At 37.6% G+C, this 16,826-nt stretch overlaps 1 protein-coding gene across 2 annotated transcripts in view; it reads right to left on the bottom strand.

Moving 5' to 3' along the window:
* Positions 1–10,985: 10,985 nt before the first annotated feature.
* LOC120798844 (xenotropic and polytropic retrovirus receptor 1 homolog) overlaps positions 10,986–16,826 on the bottom strand; it is a 49,584-nt gene continuing 43,743 nt past the window's right edge. The window contains exons 9-16 of one of the 2 annotated variants that reach the window (XM_040143582.1): positions 16,648–16,745; positions 16,184–16,363; positions 15,316–15,481; positions 15,016–15,210; positions 13,947–14,113; positions 13,660–13,799; positions 12,386–12,607; positions 10,986–11,775 (exon numbers count right to left, since the gene is read on the bottom strand). In XM_040143582.1, the coding sequence (XP_039999516.1) occupies positions 11,721–11,775; positions 12,386–12,607; positions 13,660–13,799; positions 13,947–14,113; positions 15,016–15,210; positions 15,316–15,481; positions 16,184–16,363; positions 16,648–16,745 (1,223 nt within the window). In that variant the 3' untranslated portion in view covers positions 10,986–11,720. Of the gene's footprint in view, positions 11,776–12,385; positions 12,608–13,659; positions 13,800–13,946; positions 14,114–15,015; positions 15,211–15,315; positions 15,482–16,183; positions 16,364–16,647; positions 16,746–16,826 lie in introns of those variants that run through there. The other variant, XM_040143583.1, reaches the window with a different exon arrangement.

Below are 16,826 nucleotides of genomic sequence, written 5' to 3'. Positions count from 1 at the left end.
TTGAGGTAAAATAGAATTACAAGGTTCCTCCTCATATAACCTTGTGCAGTCAGGTGGCCAATATAGTTTGGTATGTTCTCAGTCAGATCCACTCCTCGATCTCCCCAGCTCCACCCTCCATTGTTTTTCATTATTTTGTAGTATTTACTTCATGTAATTAAATACAAATATTCACTAGAGGTAATATTCAGTCATTTCTGGAGGATAAACTTGTGTTCTGAAGCCAGATCCAGAAAGTACTCCAACTTCCTTCCCTGCTGGTCATCAGCAGCTACTGCAAGCATAAGACCTCTACTGTAGTGGTACATCATCACCTACATTTAACAAAGCATGTCTATGGTCACATGTGGACAATGTTAACCTGTCTATCAGCCTGTCTTTGTTGGTCAGAATGTATTTTGATTGTATGTACAGGTATGTGATGTAAAAATGTTAAAATAATAAGATTCCATTGTCTAATTTTGAATTTCATGTTTGTCACCACTATGTATCCTACAAATGCATCTGCATTTTGAAATAATACCTGCACAATGTAATGCAATCTTTGTAATAAATCCTGCTTTGGGAAACTTACAAATTTTGTTGTGTGTTATTGCATATTTTTGGTCCAAAAGTTTTTGGACCCCATTGTAGCTGCTTGCAGTGTGTTGCCTACTTCCACGGATTGATAAACAGGAAATTTCTAATGGAACCCTGGGGCTCATTAAAACGTTCTTAGCATTACCACAAGTAACCACAGGTGCCGTCAATTCAAACAGGAATTAAATATTAAGGATTATAACTTTAAAGTGGATTAATTTATTTTCATTTTTACCATCAATCTAAACTCCAAAGAGACCAACTCGTAATGACAAGTTGAAATCAAATTACAAATAAAAATGCGCATATAAAAAGCATGAAAAACAAATAATTTATGAATAATTTAAATCATAGCTCATCATAGACTGCTTCTTCATTACTTTTTTGTACAATTTTACATTTTTTTGGGTCAGTTATTTAAATGAAATCATCTGAGAAGCGTGGACTGAAATCTCTCTTAGGTGCTAACAACTCATCTGAAATGTGACCAGGGTCCCCAACTAGATGCAACATTTCTGTAGGTTCAGGTAAAATCTTAATCTTAAATCTGGAAAGTAATTAGTAAATCCACCTGTAAAATCAATGTGATAGAGTAAAAAATACAATACTTTTCAACCCAACTGAAATTTAATGAAGCAGAGGTATAAAGTAACATAAAAGGAAAATGAGTAAATTACAAGTATATCAAAAATGTCCTTGAGTACAGTACTTGAGTAAATTTAGTTAGTTACTTTCCTTTAGTTACTTTACTTTAAAAGAGAATTTTTAACCTGCACGGTTAAGTTCCTGTATGTAGTAAACAGATACATAAACATCAGTGTAAGTTTAAGAAAATAAATACAGTCACAAACTCACAGTCACAGTCACAAACATTTTTGAGCTTTAGCTGTTTTTACTGAAAAACTGTAACAGGGGTTGGTGAACCAGGCACCTCTGTAGCTTCACACTGCTACTGTAAATACAAGACAAACCCACAGCACAGTCACTGATTATACAATGCTTCTAATCAATATATTCATCAATATATAATGTATTGTATAATCAACAGCTCTGGGTCACACTTTAGTGGGGCAGAATGTGGATCAAAATGCTCTCTCTGTGTGTATATTAGGGAATTCTGATGCAGGTCAAAGTTGTGTTTGTTCCATGCCGAGAAAGCTCTGGACCAGTGAGCATTGAGTGTCTCAGATCATCAAGCATCTCATGTGAGTCAATTGGACCAAATTACTTAAAAAAAAAGAAAAAAGAAATAAACAAGCTGGGGTTTTACAAAGACAATAAAACTTAATCAACAGCAAGGCTTTGTGTCTAAAATAAATCATGTCCCCAGATTCTTGTCCTCTTACAGGCTCCATGCTCCAGGCCCAGCAGTGAGGGGTGGAGGATGATGACTGGTGTGTGTGTATGCAACAGAACTGGTGTCCAACAATTGTTCCAAACAGATCGAAGGACACAGTGTCTTCACAGGGCAGGGATAAACAAACACCAAATGTTTTTACAGATCAGACTTGAAATTCACGACCTTTCACTTGAGAAAAAAGCCTTCAAGAGGTTTGCAACAACATGGTAACTGGGACGTCCTGGATTTGCAGAGAGGACAGTGTTGTATTGGGAAACTGAGCTCTGCTCAGGTTTCAGCAGCAATCCTGGTTTCCTACTAATGCATAGAGATCTGAGGACAGAGAACCCTGGAGCTGCCAGTTGTGTTGCTTTCTCTGCAGAATAGAATAAGATACTCAGATTCTTCAGATTAACTCTGTTTTCAACATTAGGACTTCATATTCAAACATATTTCATATGCTTTATATTCAATCATCTTCCATACTTGGGTCTCATGTACTCCAACAGACATTTGAAAAACTGCCTATCAATGACAAACTAAGTCTTTCTGGTTTCTAGTGCATCCATGAAGTCTAAGAGAGAGACTCTATGGGAATGTAAGACATTGGGCTTCATGCAGTAACCAGTCATACAGATTTGTTCTTAAGCGGCACGTACAAGAGATTTAATAGAATCTGTGGCATTAAGCCTTCTTTCTCGTATTTAGGGTTTTCTCTCACATAGAAACGAAAGTCACAAGTGGGCCAGACCTGTCCTAAAAGTCATGTACAGATCTTCAAAGGAGAAAAACACTAATTTGACTTAATGATGACTTGTTGGTGAATGTATTAATATTGTATTAATAATTTATAATTGTTTCAGGCCCACTTATACAACTATACTGACACTGCTAAATTATTTATTGAAACTTTCCCAAACAGAGTGGAGCAGGAAGCTTTATATGGAAATTTTACACTGTAAATCATTTTAAGCTAGTTCAATTTAAAAACACAAGTTCTCCTGCTGCCTTAAAAATGTGAATTAACTGAATTTAAGTTGGATAATTAGTTCAAAGTCATTCTATGAGTTTTGAAAATGTAATACCAACTTATTTAAGTTCACTGAACTGATGAAGAATTTACATCAGCTTCTGTTGGAACCACTTTGTACCAGAGTCACTACAAAGTAAACATGCAAGGCTGCTCCCAGTGACTTCTTTATATTCCCAAGTGGTTGGGTGTAGGTGACAGAATTCAGTACTATGTCTCATTATGGTTAGCATTGTTTTTAATCGTGTAACAGACATAGGCTGGCCTCAGTAAGCTATTAAAGAGCTCATAATAAGGACATTCAGATTTTATGGACCCAAAAAGGTCTCCCTTCCATCTTTCCCACAATTAAACCATCATATGGACAGGAAACAGAAAAAATTATCTTTCTCTAAAAAACAGACCAGCTTTTAAGACTTCAGAAAGATGTATAACCAGCCCATGGGTCAAAAAGGGCACAAGGCAAATGGGATTAAACAAGCAAAACCTCCACAGAGTGGAATGGAGTTCATCCCACCACAATAGGCTTCATCTTTGATTACTATTTAACTATTACTTTCTTCAAATAAGACAACATGAAGAAAAAAATAATCATCATAAAGGTGTGAACTCTTCTTCACAATATGGACCCACTGGAAACATACACACAGTCACTGCATTCCTCCCCCTTCTTCTCGCTCCCTCTTTCTTAATAGATATCTACCATAAATCAAAGGCCACATTCCTCAAGCAATGCAACAGAAGAATTCTCCTTTTCAACACGTTTGAAATAATATGAAAAAAAGTAGTTTGGTTTCGAAGTTTTTGAAGATTTTTTTAAAGTTGTTTGTTTAATCCCCAGACTTTCTATCTCATAGAAGGGCCGAAATGTGAAATGTAAAGTTTAGGCAATATCTATTATGTCACCATACTGCCAGCATCTGCCATACAAGGTTACAGTCATTAAACATTTACAGTGATTTCTTTATTATTATTAATCAAAGCACTGTTGTGTAATCTCTATTCATTTATAATAAGTGTTAGGAACCATTTTGTTCCGTTATTCAATTTACCTTTCTGTCATTAAAAGCTCTGTTAGGGTTATGTATCATTTTATTTAATGTTTTAATAGGTCATGGTGGAAAGTGGATGGGTGATTTGTGTGTGTAAACTCCAGATTACACAGCTCAAAAATTCTACAGAATATTACTTGCTTCTCCAGTTGAAAAAAAGAGAGAAAACAGGTACTGCCTTAAAATGCACGCCGGGCCCCCAGGAATAAAACAGCTCGATTTCTTTGCACCATGTTTTTTGCAATTTTAATCGTTTTGCACTTCTTTTCCTTTATATGCTTTTCTTCTGTAGTTTTTGTCCTTGTGTCTTTTGTTCTCTCTTTCGCCACAGGTATTCTGAGAAAGTTTTTGTCAATACACATGACTTGTATCTCCTTTACTTTGTAAGCCAACAACAATTTGAACCAGAAGAGCAGGAGTTCCTTAGAGTATTTTTCTAAATTTTAATTAATTCTCTGGCTTTGTTTTGAAGATTTTTGAAGATTTTTTCGTTACTCCAAAGCCAATCCCTTCTTAAGTTTCTAGCAAAGGTTAAGTACAGTAATAAGAGTCGTTACTTGATTCCACTTTAAACTAAAAGAGCCCCAGGGAGACAACCGGTCTGCCCCAACTGCCCACAGAGAAATAATGAGTGGTGCCAAAGGAAGTCTGCTGGCAAAATTCCAGATGCATTTTTTTCCCCCAATCTGTTAGCCAAAGACTCACCCCTACCCTGCCTCTGACTGGCTTACTGTTATATTCTTACCCTAACCAATCATTTCTCTTCATGCCTAAACATAACCAACGCAACCAACGAAAGTAACAAGTACTAGCCAAACAAAGGCAGGGTAGGGGCATGTCTTCATCCACCTTGGATGGGAAAAAAATAAAAAACACCTTCCAGAAGCTAAAACGGCAGAGGGATATTGGCAGAACCTGTTGCCTAGGCAACTCACAATGGCCTAGGGAAGATCCACCCAGGGTTTGCCATGAAAAGTTACTGACTTCAACCCCAAACTGCTTTGGGTTCCAGTCGAGAATCTCCAGACCGCCATCTGAAGTAGGCAAATCAATCTTTTCTTTTGCTCATGACTGGGTTGATGTCAAAATACTAGTAACATCTTGTAGTCCTTAAACCTCATTCATATACAGCTCAAAATCCGTTAGTAACCATACCATACATAGCCTAAACATATTCTCTCCCACCATTGTCCAATTTATCGCATTACTTACTTATCAGCTATTGATGAACATTGTTGTTTTTCTCCACTTTGCAAATTTTATTTTATTTGGAACGAGTCGAAACAATGAATGCTGGGAAGTCTGTCAATATGATGATCAAGTTTCTTTAGAAACTTCATTTAATGAGTTGGGTAAACTCATAGTACAGTACACTCATTCATCTCATGATTTCAAGTCAAAGACATCAAGTCAGAACAACTCATTAACAATGTTTATAAGTTCTGAAGTGGTCTGAAAATAAAAACCAGAAATGACAAGTTGAATTAACTTAAAATGAATAAAACTTACATATTTACATTGTTAATGAAAAAAAGATAATTTGATTCCATGGAATTCCTGTAAAGTTTTACAGTGTAGGGGTGCTGATTATGCTAATAATGAAATTTCACAAATGCGCAACTCCACATGAACAGGTAACATCCATCAGGCCAACACGAATGATTTACGACAAGTTTGTCCAGTTAAAGAGAGTTTGGTTAATCTGACTTGGAATGCTTGTACAACTAAATGTCACAGAAAAAAGTCACTGAAGTTTAAGATAAGAATACGAAAATGTTCTTGCATGAGGCATAATGTGTAGCTTTATTGTGAAGCAACTGATGAGATCTTGGTCACAACCAGCTGGTACTCTGTGAAATGTTGGGAAAGAGGCTTGTTGATAACAGTTTTATTTAAAAATCCTGAAGACATTCTGAAAGATCTTCTGTTTGGTCTAGTAGATTCCACCACACTCGACTAGCGCTGGGTATCGGTAGTTTTGGTACCTCACTTGGCAAAATATTACTTGGATTTCTACACAACTCATTTTTTTCATTTGACTAAAGAAGCCAATTTTTGTGTTAAATGTTGTCTAAAATTAGCTAAATTTTGATTTAAATCAGGAACTATCTAAACTAAGAATAAGAAATTAAAATCCTAAATTTGACCATACATTCACTGTCAGCTTCCGGTACTCTGTGGTACCAGTTTATTTCTGGTAGTACCATACAAACTTTTAGGTTCGAGACCCAGCCCTAACCCTCTACAGGTGGATTTCATTTGACTGACATCTGGAAAAGGGGAGATGGTTTCACCTGTCTGTCACAGTCTCAAACATCTTTACATACAGGTGTGGTGTTCATGTGTAATGGGAGCGCGAGGCATCATCTGGAATGTAGAAAGAGAACGAAAAAGGTACATTTTACTATCTCTAACCCCTGTGTGACATGGTCCAAATCAATCAGAGCCTTGTCAGCCTCCCTGCAGCTGAAATGTTAAAATTATATGTACACAATCATAACAGTGAACATGTAACACCATTAGGCTTGGTTGTGGTATTGAAGGAACACAAGAAGTTTTTCCTTAGCTAAGTTAAAACCGATCTTTTTACTTATAAGAAACATACATGGGGGGAGGTGGGGTTAAGAAGCTTATGTCCTGCAAGTAATTTACCAGGCCAAGGTGCAAATGTGCTCACTATGTCCTGAGGTAAATTCTTATCACATCTAATCTGTCACTATGGAATATGTTGTTTATAACACAGCAATGGATGTATAATGATCAAAATTTATAATTATCAACTCTAAAGGAACATGTTTCAACATGAAAACCTGATGAAGTAGAAAATGAAAGTCCTGAAGAAACGCACTGAAACAGAATACTAAACTGTTCTCTTTGGATGGAATGATTGTGTCTGCTGCATGGAAAATTTAGAAGATAGAGAGCAGTGAAGGCAACATCCTAATTTCAAAGCTTGTGTAGAAATGTTTTCTGATTAAAAGATTATACATCAACAATAGGTTGATAGTTCCTCTCATTTTCTAACCGTGTGTATGTGTGTGTGTGTGTGTGAGAGAGAGAGAAAGAGACATTAGCCCTGGGCTCCAAAAAGAGGCAAAATAAAAAAACTCAAAGGCTGAAGATATCAGGTATGAAACTAAAGAGCTTATTAAAATGTATAATGTTTTCAGTTTAATGTTTTTTAAGATTAAAATTTTCTAGCTCAGTCAACTTTAAAGCTCCATCATGGATGAGCACAGAAGTTTCTTGTGAACCTTGAGCTACTTCATGTGCTGCCAAAAGTCTAGTTGTCACCTTACAATATCAGCTAGCTCCATGGTGGCACCTTAAAGGCCTGATCACACTGGAGAATGGTAGGAGCAGAATTAATCTTCACGTCTTTGCAAAATATTTCATTTGCAGGGCTAGCTGGTGAACTGCTATAGCTGGTGAGCTAATCACGGCTAGCACTAGAATAACTCCTGGAGATTCTCCCTACTGTACTGTTTACTCCCCCCTGATATGATGTTCACTATTGTACACCATTTTGTTCAATAAAAAGTTATATTAACAGTGAAAATAAAGCTCTCCAAGAGAATTAGCTTGCTAAAGGCCTTTAGCAAACTCATTAGCTTAACTTGGTTACTAATGGAACAATAAGATCACATAGTTTATTCGTATCTGTAACAGTTTTTACTCTGACAGAGGTTAAATAAAAATGAATGGTGCAACACAGCTTATAAACTACAATAGCTACGGTTAGGTGCATAAGTATTTGGACAGTGACACAATTTTCATAATTTTGCCTTTGTACATCACCACAATGGATTTGAAACGAACATCAAGATGTGATTTAAGTGTAGACTTTCAGCTTTAATTCAAAGAGTTTCACAAAAAAATTACATTAACCGTTACGGAACTACAGCCATTTTTATATATAGTCCATCATTTTGAGAGGCTCAAAAGTAATTGGACAATTGACTGAAAATCAGTATGGCCTGTTCCCTTGTTATTTCATGACAAATTAAGCAGATAAAAAGTCTGGAGTTGATTCAAATGTTTTTTTTTGCATTTGGTAGCTGTTCATGGGAACTCTCAACATGCAGTTCAAAGAGGTGTCAATGCAAATGAAGGAAGCCATCATTAGGCTGAAAAAACAAAACAAACCTAACAGAGAGAGAGCAAAACTTTAGGACTGGCCAAATCAACAATTTGGTACATATTAAAAAGAAGGAATGCTCTGGCGAGCTCAGCAACACCAAAAGGCCTGGAAGACCACAGAAGGCGTGCATGGCTGCCAGTGGAACTGTGTCACTGGTGTTTATTGATGGTGATAGAAGTAGCAGGATGAATTCTGAAGTGTATAGGGCTATACTATCTGCTCAGATCCAGCCAAATGCTGCAAAACTGACAGTGCTTCACAGTACAGATGGATAATGACCAAAAACATACTGTGAAAGCAACCAAAGAGCTCTCAAGGCAAAGAAATGGAATATTCTTCAATGAGAGGTCAGTCACCTGATCTCAACCCAACTGAGTATGTTTTTCACTTACTTACTGAAGATAAAACTGAGGGCAGAAAGCCCCACAAACAAGCAGCAACTGAAGACGGCTGGAGTAAAGGCCTGGCAAGGCATCTCAAGGGAGGACACTCAGCATTTGGGGATGTCCATTGGTTCATGACTTCAGGCAGTCATTGACTGCAAAGGATTTTCATCCAAGTATTTAAAATAATCCTGATATTTACAATGATGTTGGTTTGTCCAGTTACTTCTGATCTACTGAAAATGAGAGACTATGTATAAAAATGGCTGTAAGTCTTAAATGGTTAATGTGATATTTTTGTCAAACCCCTTGAATTAAAGCTGAAAGTCTACACTTCAATCAAATTTTCTTGTGGATTTACTTTGCCTCATGGAATCGCCACAATTCCATGGGATTGAACTGAAGTCCCTGCTAAAATCACATTTAATTTTTGATGTTCTAAATGGTCATAACATTTGTTGACTGCCGTATTTGAATTTTTGTATCTACAACCAGCACAGATGACCTGGCTAAGATTTCGCAATTGTTTAATGTTGTAGGATCTACTTGCACGCCAGAGGAACTTGTAATAAAATATCCACCATGGGTGTTTACTAGGAAATGTGATTATTCCTCCCATTCCTACTGAGTTTCTGAAATTAGTTGAAAATATGCAGATGATTTGATGTGGACTGTGTGTATCCTTCTGTTGAGTGAGACTTTGCAAAACTACAGAGGCAAAACCAGACCAAACCATAGCCAAGTTTTTTGGTCTGATTTTAAGACCTCGTAGCTGTTAACGAAAATTCACATTAATTCCGTAAGCAAATAATGGCAGAATAATGACCAGATAAAAAACACACTGAGGTGGAGGAAATTACCTGAAGCCAAATAATGGCTCTCACATGGTAAATTAAGCATGAAATTGTTTCCATAGAACTAATTCCATCAGTACAACACCAGTGTTGTACAGGTCATACTCACCACTCTGCTACTCAGAGTTTCTCTGTTTAACAGAAATACCCGTTTCATTGACCCATTCATTTCAGTTTTTCCACTTTTCCATTTTTCCTGACTGATGTTAAGCTGCCGTTAGAAAGACAGAAAAGTGAAAGGACTGAAGTAAATTGGTGAATAACTTTTACTGATGGAATTAGTGCTGTGAAAATGTACATAATACTGAATTTATCAAGGCATCAGGTGAACATGGAGGAAGTTTTGAGTTTGTATTCACTGGGAAACAGGTTAAATTAGGAATAAAAGACTCTCTAATATAATTAAAATAAAGGCCTGGTTCTCTCTGCCACTGTGGTAAACAAAGGGCTACTTTTTAAGAATTTATGGAAGACTCACAAAATGTGCTGAATAGCACAATAACATACTGAACATAAAATATATTATAAAAAACATATTAAAGTTACTTTGTCTCAAGACAAATATGTTGTTTTTTTCAACCAACATCGACCATCAAAGTACGAAGCATGTATCTCATGAGTGTAAACAGCCAATCAGATTCAGTCCCACATGGATCCTTCACCACCAAACCAGTTGTAAGAGCCAATTCATTCGAATTCTAGTTTAACTAAACCATCCTTTTTGATTGTGACAATTTGAACCAGTATGAGACAGGTGACCCCCCCCCCCCCCCCATCATCATCATCATATTTCTAAATAATTTCATAGATGACAATTACTGTTTCATAAAACAGCAGATTTCAATCAAACAGTCTTCAATTTTTTGATCAAGATTTCAGGGGACAAAGTAAAAAATCCTTAAGATTCATCTTAACTCAGTTTCTTTAAGTTTTTAAAAACTGATTGGCCTAAATGGGTTGACAGGTGGTATTTAGGCATCTCTCCCACTCACATATACATAAATAAGTTTGCATACATTCAGCAAAAATGTTTTAACTTTTCCAATGGAGGATATTTTTCACACAAGGTGACTGGGAAATAACTGCAGGACAATTAAGATGATCTTTTTCCAGAAACAAAAATAAAATTTCCTTCTCAGCTCTGCAGCTGAACAGTCATTCCAACTGCTGGTCCATACTGTAGTTTTTATGGAGTATTTAATATATTCTGAATATTTTCACACCACCTCCAGCTTTGGTCCATTTCATATTTACAACCACGATTAAGAACAATCTACAGTCTGTGTGTGTTTGTGTGTATATTTTCTACCCAGGGTTTCAAAAAGAATAATGGGCAAGTGTTCCACGTCCATGAACAATAAAACATTAAAATCACTCTTTCTGTGTGTAAACACACAATAGGCATTTCAAATGACTCTTCCTACAAAGTGCGTGTTTCTGTGTATGTGTTTCTAAAGCATGTAAGGTGTAGGTAGGCAGCTCTGTGATGATGGGAAAAGCTAAAGAGCAAGGACAGTCAAGCCAGTGACTGAGTGGTGGAACCAAATTTTCCTTGGTGCAAGTGTGTTGACCAGCGTAAACGCCAGGGGTCAGAGAGGGGACTGGACAACTTTGTAACCCTTTTTATTCTCTTACAGGAAAAAAAGGGGCTTCAGGTTCATTCCGAGGTCCAAATTAAAGGTTGACTTGAGATCTCTTGAAGTGCAAATGGTACATCATTTATTCAAGACCTTTCTCTAAGTGTTACCTAGATGCTGGGAGTGTAGGAGGAGACTAATAGCTAAAGGTGGGAAAACCTTTTGGCCCTCAACAGCAGTTGGCTGAAAGTTGTCGGCCTCTCCCTGGTTGAGAGTGGTCTGGCATCGAGAGGGAGCGGGGACACTTCCTGTCAGGGTTATCGGCTTGTGTTCCGTTTAGCTGCTTTTTTCATGCTAGGCTGAGGCTTCGAGGAGAAACAAAGCAATGGCTAAGGAGTGAGTGTAGTTCTAGAGTCTATTTCTGGGTGGCTATGGATGTCAAGAAGAGAAGTTTTTCACCCACTGCTTGGGTAAGGTAGAGTTTAAGTGATAAGCCCACCCTTGGTTATTACTGAAGGTAGCAGTAGGAGTTTGATGGCCTTTCTGCTGGATTTTTTCTTAAGTTTGTTAAAGTTTCTCCATTGAAATAGTTCTGAACCCAAGCAAAGGCTCATGCATTGAAAACAGATTTCATAGACATGAGAGTTTAAAACGCTTCCTTGGTTGAGAGTTCAACGCCCAACTCGCTGGGTAATTCCTCGGTTAGGAGGTGGAGTTCACTCCTTTGAATAAATTCTGGACCCAGGCGAGGGGCGTGGCCTGATGTCAGGAGTCATCATCAGTGTCCTCTATCAAAACCTTGGTGTCACGGGTCTTGGACCTGGAGGTGACAAGGGAGAATGTGATTTCCCACTGTAAGCAGTCTCTGGGGTTACAGCACAGGTTAGATTGAAGAGGCAAAATGCCTGTCATCTCCATGCTCACATTGGAAGAGCACAGGCTTAAAAAAGAAATTTCCATATCAGAAAACTTAGAAACTTCAGAAAATACTACATGACCTGAAGCTGCCAATCACTACAACAAGCAGACATTATACAGTATATTTAACTAGTAACTAAAAATAGTGTAGAAAAATTGTACTTGTAAATGTAGTTATGAAATCTTTCATCTTGAAATAATTCCTTAATGGTGTTCTGAATCCCTTGATATTGGTTTCTGTTGTGTGACTGCCAAAAAACACCAATTAAACACAGCAGTAGGAGTCTAAACACTATATGCATCTCCAAGTTTGTTGTTAATAAATAGTCTGAGGTACCAACACAACCCAAGTGGGCAGGCCTTAGGATCAGTTATTTACAGGCAGCACTGATTATTAACAGGAGTAGTTTGTTGTAACTCCATCTGGAACGCATAAATGCAATACGATAAAGGATCCTTGCACCTTCACATGTTCACTAGGTCTGTTTGCAGCTTTTGTTGTGAAGACTCACTGTGAGGCGAGCCGTGGCCTGCGTAGACTCATGCTGTAGCTCCTCTTCCAGCTCTTCTTGCCCTGCCGGTTCCTGACTCCGTCCTCCTGGTCCATCATCTGCTCCAGCAGGGTCTGGTCATCAGCATTGAGCGGAGCCACACTGATGTCTCTGACAGCCCTGAACTCACCACAGTTATTCAGATGTTCATTCTCCAGTCGGAAGAAGTTCCACACAAAACGTCTGGGAAGGACAAACACTGACTGTCAGGGGCCAGTTTACTTACATGCTCTAAATCATTCATTTTCATGCTTTGAGTTCAGCAATAGTCCACATCCTCATGTCAGCTAAACTGAAACTGATGTTTCCTAACAATTCAGGGGGGATGTAGGTGATGACTTGCATGGAGAATGGATTAGGTAATAGATTTCAAACAAAAGATAAAAGATTTTAAATGAAAAATGCAAAATGCAAAATATTATAACTTATATAATATTGCAAGTAATAATTCAAGCACTTGCACAAGCATTGGAGCATTTTCTATCAGAATTAACAGCACCAAACATTAAAATGGGACACAACATGACATAGCTTCTGAATGGGTAGAGGATTAAAAACTTCAACATAATCGGAATTTTAGCATTCAACAATTTGTTGATCGACATGAAATTAATAGCCAACAATCATGATTATTATTTAAGATTTATTGAGCAAAAATGTCAAAATTTGTTTTTTCAAGTTTTTCAAATGTGGGGACTGCTTTTTTCTTGTCTATTTTTGTAACACATAAAAATTTAATACATTTTAGTTTTTGAACTTAAATAGGACAAAACAAGCAATTTAAAGACTTCATCGGGGTTCTAAGAGACTTACGTGACATTTATAGAGCAATCTAGATTGGAAAAATAATTGTCAGATTACCTCTAAATCCCAGAATGTTCTTTCTCATTTGAGTGTCTTTTCTAACCTAATTTTTTTTATTTTACCTGGTGTATTCTAGTACTGCACCTGATGGGTGTGCTGAGTTTGATTATTTACTTCCTGTTTTCTCTTTGCTTCATTCTATTATTTACTGTTGTAATCTGTACCAGATCCATGCCTACATTTGTGCAAATTTAGAAAAGAGAAATTTCCTCTTTTGTAACTGATTATTAATACTGTGCAAAATCTGTATGAGAGCAGGAGTAGAGTATAAAGGCTGGAAATAACTAATAGGGAAAAAAGCAGCAGGAAGAAAACACAGGATTTCAATAATAGAAGAGAGAAAAGTCAGAAAATAGAATGATCTTAAATACCTAAAGACCTCCATTGGGGCGAGTACAGTAGCCAGTATGTCAGAGATACCATGAAACCTGGAGATTGTGCTGAGGGAGACAGTTAAAGTCCATGAAAAACGCAAGAGCACATCCTCCACTATAGCACTGTAGTAATAGGCCTGGAGGGAGAGATTGAGAACAAGAAGAACACAACATTTACCAACACATCCTACATTACAGGTTATATTCTCATATTGAAAGGGCCAACCAAGTGTATCAGCCTACCCCCCCAAAACATGGAGGTTCCTCCCTGTGTGGAGAAATACCTTATGTGGGTAGACTATCTCCTCTCTCAGAAAGATATTCTCTCCCGCATTGCGGTCAAACAGGCCCCAGTCCATCTTCAGATCCCAGACCAGTGTGTAACATGAGCTGACCACTAAACAGCCAATGTACAAGTAGAAGAAGATCTGGGCATCAGCGTGGGCTTCAGCTGAGGTGGAGATAGAGATCAAAGATGTTTTCCTATTTGTTTTCTAATAACTCAGACACCTGTATTTTTCATTTTAAGGAGAGAAGCAAACCATGTGCAAGACCATTTCGAAATTATTCCAAGCCACCTTTAACTTCTATGCACAAATGATTATCAAAAGCTCCTACTTACATAAAATTTCAATTTTTTTTGTCTATTAACCAGCTTTTACACACAACAGGAAACGCTGCTTAATACTAAATATACAGTGCCCAAGCAGAAGGACTGCCAGAATTACATAAAAGCTGGTATTCAGACAATGACCAACATTAGTAAACTGGTCTAGCACCTGACCTTGTAAAAAACACTGTAGGGGAAGAGAATTGCATGTCACACAATGGCATACATATGGTAAATTTAGCCTAACAACTTAGCCTTTACAGACCACAGTGATGGTGCATGGCGAATTGTATAAGAGATCTCATGGCCTACTAGCAAGTAGAGAAAGAGAAATTAACTTTAAGAAAATGTTTTTTCTAGTTGTGATTGGGAATCTTGTTGTTTTCTTATTATTTATTTTTTCTGGTTGGGAAGTACGACACGACTCTGGTGTTGAACTAATGAAATTGTACACTAAGAATTTATCAAGACAAGGGAACAGGAAGGAAGGGAAAACAGCAAACAAAGAAGATCAGAAAACAGGGAAACATCTTTCTAAATTGTAGGAAATTATACTTACCAAAAAAAAAAAAAAAAAAAAATCAGGTTAAATTAGAAATAAAGGTCTGTCTCTAATAAATGTGTCTCATATAAAGGCCTGGAGTGCTCTGTATTGGATATTCCAATAAAGGTGTATGTGTAAGCTTGTCCTCTGTGCACCCAATACAGCAAAGATGTATAATGTAAATGAGTCTCCTCTCTACCTTTGTGTGTGCTGTAGAGAGCAGCGAAGGTGACGACAAAGAAAGACGTTGAGTATTTCCCAGCGTTAACCAAGTGAGGGAAGGCCCGTTTGGTGTCACGGTAACGTCGCAGACACTGGACAAATCGGAACCACGCAGGAAGACATTGGATCACCGCACGGACACCGTAGGAGTAGGAATTACACACATCTTTACCTGCATAAAATACAATACAATGAGTTTGGTCATTATAAGGTGTTGGTTTATCATCATTGGATCAGTCTTCACAGCCTTAAGTTGCATTTTATCTTACAGTCTCACCTTCACTACTGATGAGTCCATCATGTTTTTTCCAGTCCAGTTCAAAACTGTAGAAACAGACCATGTACTCCAGATCCATCAGAACCACGACCAGAGAGTTCAACTGGTCAGCCAGCCAGAAGTCTGCAAAGCCAACACGATGAAATGGAGCTGTCACCACTCGAAACTGTGGAGGAAGACAAAACGAGGAAGATTAGTTTCTCTTCACAATAAATTAAAGGAAATGGATGAAATCAACTAGGAGATATAGCTTTTTAAAATCTCGGACTGAAGCATTAATTTTTTTATGCTCTGTGAAAGTATTAGATAACAACTGTTCCTTCCATTCACTCATTAAATTAATGGTGAGTCAAGTCATTTTTTATTTTGTACTTATATTTTGGGTGCTGTGATGCACTGGTTTTCCAACCTTTCTTGAAAATAACAGAAAAAGATTTAAAATCATACTTTTTGCATAAAGAGAATGCCTAAAGACTCCAATCTTGCTTTCCTGCCAAACGCGCCAGTGCAACAATATGCAAGTCAATTATTGTCAATTATGAAAATAATCATTCGTTTTTCTTTTGTGTTTACTTACAGTTCCATTACTAATCATCATTCCATTCATTATGTTGACAGTCTACACAGACAGTTGTAAAACTACTTTTAAGTCAGGTAACTTGAATGACATTTTATAGAACAAATGATTGGAAAATAACTGACACGTTAATCAATACTGAAAACAAGTTTTACTTGCAGCCCTACATTTATGGTCCTTTAAATATACTGTACCCATAGGAAAACACAAGAGGAAAATGTATTATTACTTATGTTTGAAAAAAACGAAACAATATGAAGCTTGTATAATTATTTTATTGAGTGAAGTTACCAGGAGTTTGAGCAGCCAGAAGCGTGACTTATAGTAGCACGTCTTGAAGGGGTTGATGAGGAAGAGGAGGAAGAAGCCATAGAGAGCCAGAGGGTTAGCCTGCATTGGTACGAGGATGCTGTCACTGAAGAGACAAGACAGTAGGCTGACGCACCACAGCACCCCCAACAGACCAGCAATCTGCACACAGACAAGCAGAGAGAGATTCAGTCACAATATTTATCAGAATCATTATGAACCTGAGGGGTAATACGCTCTTAAACCCAAAGGGACAAGTGAATATATACATTATTAACTTGTACAAAAAGGTAATTGATTGTATGGCCTGTAACGAAGTCAACTTTAGTTCCATAAGTCACTGTGACATGACTGGCTTGATTAGAAAGCATTTTGCCTGTGTGTGTGTGTGTGCGCGCGCGTGCGTGTGTGCATGTGTGTGTGCATGTGTGTGTGTGCACTCAGACCTCAAACAGATGTTGATGGGACAGGTTGTTTCTGGGGTTGAGTTCAAATATGAGAACATGGTTAACTCCTGCCTGCCTCCAGCCATAGGTGTTGATGCCTGGAAGATGACAACAATAAACACAGACGGTCAGACAGATCACTGCTTGTGTGTGTTGTGTGATCATTCTAAAGACAGACA

This window comes from Xiphias gladius, chromosome 14 (genome assembly GCF_016859285.1).
Source record: "Xiphias gladius isolate SHS-SW01 ecotype Sanya breed wild chromosome 14, ASM1685928v1, whole genome shotgun sequence".
NCBI classification, from domain to species: domain Eukaryota; kingdom Metazoa; phylum Chordata; class Actinopteri; order Istiophoriformes; family Xiphiidae; genus Xiphias; species Xiphias gladius.
The sequence above is the reverse complement of the archived record's forward strand: the minus strand, read 5'-3'. Positions and strand labels throughout refer to the sequence as shown.